At 35.8% G+C, this 3,696-nt stretch overlaps 1 protein-coding gene across 1 annotated transcript; it reads left to right on the forward strand.

Moving 5' to 3' along the window:
* On the forward strand, positions 932–3,115 carry LOC104760795 (tocopherol O-methyltransferase, chloroplastic). Its single transcript, XM_010483756.2, has 4 exons — positions 932–1,428; positions 1,976–2,148; positions 2,242–2,550; positions 2,670–3,115. Exons 1-4 carry the CDS (start codon positions 1,074–1,076, stop codon positions 2,874–2,876), a joined length of 1,044 nt encoding a protein of 347 aa, XP_010482058.1. The 5' UTR covers positions 932–1,073; the 3' UTR covers positions 2,877–3,115.

Consider the following 3,696-nt stretch of genomic DNA (forward strand, 5'->3'; position numbering starts at 1 on the left):
ATTTTCTTTAATTTCTTATGAAATGTTATATTTATTTAGATTTTTTTGAATTCATGTGCGATGTGCCATTAAATTTACATCAAGTTTCCAGATTATTGTTAATTGGAATCTTATTTTTTTGTAATTGTTTATTTCTAATCTTCTCGATCGTATCCGTACTTCATTTTCTCTCATCCTTAACAAAATGGTTAGATAGAAGATATATATAAAAATATTTCAGTATCATTGATTTGTTTTAAGTTTTTTTTTAATAAAAAAAATTGAACCGGAACCGCTTGCGAGAAACAGCTTTTGTACTTCAGTGGTTTCAAGCGGTTGGGAGCGATTTGTATGATTGGTACCAATCACTAGCAACGCTACCACCCGCAAACGCCACTAGTATAAGATGGATCGCGGGTCGAACATGTATTCGACACCAAAAAAATACTAGTTTAATCACTACACCAAAAAAAAAAATTAAAATAAATCACTACACCCAAATAAACTTGTTAAATTAAATAATTTTAAAATTAAGATATATGGTAGACTTCATTAAAGGTACGTATAATAAAATTTCAGTTAATATAAAGCATATCTCCCCAATTCTAATCCTAGAATGCATATATGAACAAAATTTTAAATATATATCCTTTATTTCCAATATTATCAAAATATTTTAATCCCAAAATATTTTTCCTAACTCATTCCGCAATTCAAGAGGCTCATAGCCCTACAAGCCTGTGATAGTTGTCACAATTACTTTATTAAGCTCTCTTTTGCTTACTTCACCTCTAACAATATTTGTTTGCTATTTACTTTTATATAAAAAAAAAAACAATTGGATCTTTTCTTGTCCTAGTTTTCTTCTATGAGCAAAAAAATAAATAAATAAATAAATAAGTGATAAATGGATGTAAATGATTGGCCCTTTCCCCAAGACCTGTGGGGGTGTGGCACCACCATCAAATCATGTGGCTCTAATCCTTAGAGGGTCCAATGTTATATCAAAAGTCATCTGAACTCAGCAGACTGTTCCAGTAATTGCAATCCCTGAATTAGTCACGTTTCTTCTGTGTGCTCTCTCGTTTATAAAAATGAAAGCGGCTCTCGCACCCTCTTCTCTCACAAGCCTCTCTTACCGAACCAACTCATCCTCTTTCCGCTCATCGCTTCTCTTTCGGTCTCCATCATCCTCAGCCTCTATGACGACGACAACAACCCGTGGGAACGTGGCTGTGGCCGCTGCTGCTACCTCCACTGAGGCGCTACGTAAAGGAATAGCGGAGTTCTACAATGAAACGTCGGGTTTGTGGGAAGAGATTTGGGGAGATCACATGCATCATGGCTTTTATGACCCTGATTCTTCCGTGCAACTCTCTGATTCTGGTCACCGAGAAGCTCAGATCCGAATGATTGAAGAGTCTCTCCGTTTCGCTGGTGTTACTACTGGTGAGTTTTTCTTTTTTTTCTTTTTCTTTTTGACAAAAAGTAATCTAAATCATAATGCATTAGCTTATTTTTCATTTAAAAAAAGAAAACCGAGAAAATAATTCTGAAAATCTTGATTTGTACACAACATTCTTATATTTGTGGGGTGGGATATTTGTCTTTTTATTGTCAAATAATGTAATCTGTTACCCCATGAAAGGTGGTTTTATTAGCCACGTTCCATCCATAAGCACCAGGCCATCTCTGACTATATATATATTTTTGTGAACCATATTTTTTTCTATCTGTCATGTAATTTTTACTCTGTTTTTTAACAATTGGAGTGACGACATATGATTGCAAAACTTAATAAATTACATAGCTGTAAATAACAAAGCTTAATAATTACTCATAAGTATATATATATATAGTTTACTGTTAGATATTATTTTTCTTATAGACTAGTTCGTAGGCGAATGTACGTAAAACTCTTTCTTACTCTTGTAAGTTACATATTTTATACACATGAAGTTGAGTTAATATGCCATTTAAATTATTGTGACTGAAGATGAAGAGGAGGAGAAAAACATAAAGAAAATAGTGGATGTTGGATGTGGGATAGGAGGAAGCTCAAGGTATCTTGCCTCTAAATTTGGAGCCGAGAGCATTGGTATTACTCTCAGCCCTGTTCAGGCCAACAGAGCCAATGATCTCGCAGCTGCTCAATCACTTGCTCATAAGGTAGTTTCTTCTAGTTTGCGATAAATATGAATTGTTTCTTTTTTTTGTTTTCCCTCTAATTCTACAGCATTTATTGGACCTATATATATATAGGTTTCCTTCCAAGTTGCGGACGCGTTGGATCAGCCATTTGAAGATGGAAAATTCGATCTGGTGTGGTCGATGGAGAGCGGTGAGCATATGCCTGACAAGGCCAAGTTTGTGAACGAGTTGGTACGTGTGGTGGCTCCTGGAGGAAGGATAATAATAGTGACATGGTGCCACAGAAACCTATCCGCGGGAGAAAAAGCTTTGCAGCCATGGGAGCAAAACCTCTTGGACAAAATCTGCAAGACATTCTATCTCCCGGCTTGGTGCTCCACCGATGATTACGTCCACTTGCTTCAATCCCATTCTCTCCAGGTTATTATATATATTTTTACCCTTTTTATTTACTGCCGAAAACTTTGCATAATTTTAACTGAAAGTTTAATTGCTGCTTAACTATATAGTATCTGAAATATATATATACGTGTTTGTAGGATATTAAGTGTGCAGATTGGTCAGAGAATGTAGCTCCTTTCTGGCCGGCTGTTATACGAACAGCGTTGACGTGGAAGGGCCTTGTGTCTCTGCTTCGTAGTGGAATGAAGAGTATAAAAGGAGCGTTGACAATGCCATTGATGATCGAAGGTTACAAGAAAGGTGTCATTAAGTTTGGCATCATCACTTGCAGGAAGCCCCTCTAAAGTCTAAAAAAGCTAAAACAATTTGGCGCTGTTATCAGTTATTCACATACTACTAGAAGAATTGAATAAGAGTCACTATGTGAAACCATAATGATGAGATTCCGCCGTATTTATTTTAGATCAAGTAAAATTTCAGTCTTTTAGAGGTCTTTTCTCCAAACAATGCATATATCTTCAGTTTATTGTTCGGTTAAAGATGATAATGTTTTATATTAGATTATGTAACTTTTCTTTATCAATTTCAATTTATTTAAAAGAAAAATTAAACATAAGTCATCTGGCAAAAGAAATGGCGTTATAACTGCCAGACCAAACCTTCAAAGACCTCTCATATACAGATACAACTTGGACTTGTTCTCTTCGGGTAGGATCAATTTCAATTTAAGAATTCAAAAGAACACTCTGATCCCGAATATGTGACAATGCATAAAAACTCTAAAACTTATGTTCCTATCTATTCTTCTTCTTCTTCCTCCATCATGCGAAACCTTCTGGTTTCGTAGACATGGTACATCCACACAGGTTGAAGCAAATCTCTTGCGGCCTCCAGTTTCTTCACTACATCTTCATCACTTTCTTCACCAATCTCTCGTTCTATGATCGGGTAGATTCTTGGAAGTAACACCAACATTGTGTCCAGCTCTCTCCACTCTCTATCTTCTCTACTAACCAACTTCCCACATACAAAGTTCAACAATCCTAGAGCTGTACTGTAATCCTTCTTCTCTATACTCACTGCAGAGCATATCAGAAGAAAATAACCAATTCCATCAACCACCTTACAGTTACCTTTCACCAATGAAACTATGGTGTTTCTCAT

This window comes from Camelina sativa, chromosome 18, assembly GCF_000633955.1.
Source record: "Camelina sativa cultivar DH55 chromosome 18, Cs, whole genome shotgun sequence".
In the NCBI taxonomy this organism is placed as follows: Eukaryota; Viridiplantae; Streptophyta; class Magnoliopsida; order Brassicales; family Brassicaceae; genus Camelina; species Camelina sativa.

Excerpts from the sequence above, each read along its gene's own strand:
- LOC104760795 (XM_010483756.2), top strand. The coding sequence starts at position 1,074 with ATGAAAGCGGCTCTCGCACCCTCTTCTCTCACAAGCCTCTCTTACCGA. Across the intron at positions 1,429-1,975 it reads TTTCGCTGGTGTTACTACTG|ATGAAGAGGAGGAGAAAAAC; the intron begins GTGAGTTTTTCT and ends TTGTGACTGAAG. Across the intron at positions 2,551-2,669 it reads TTCAATCCCATTCTCTCCAG|GATATTAAGTGTGCAGATTG; the intron begins GTTATTATATAT and ends ACGTGTTTGTAG.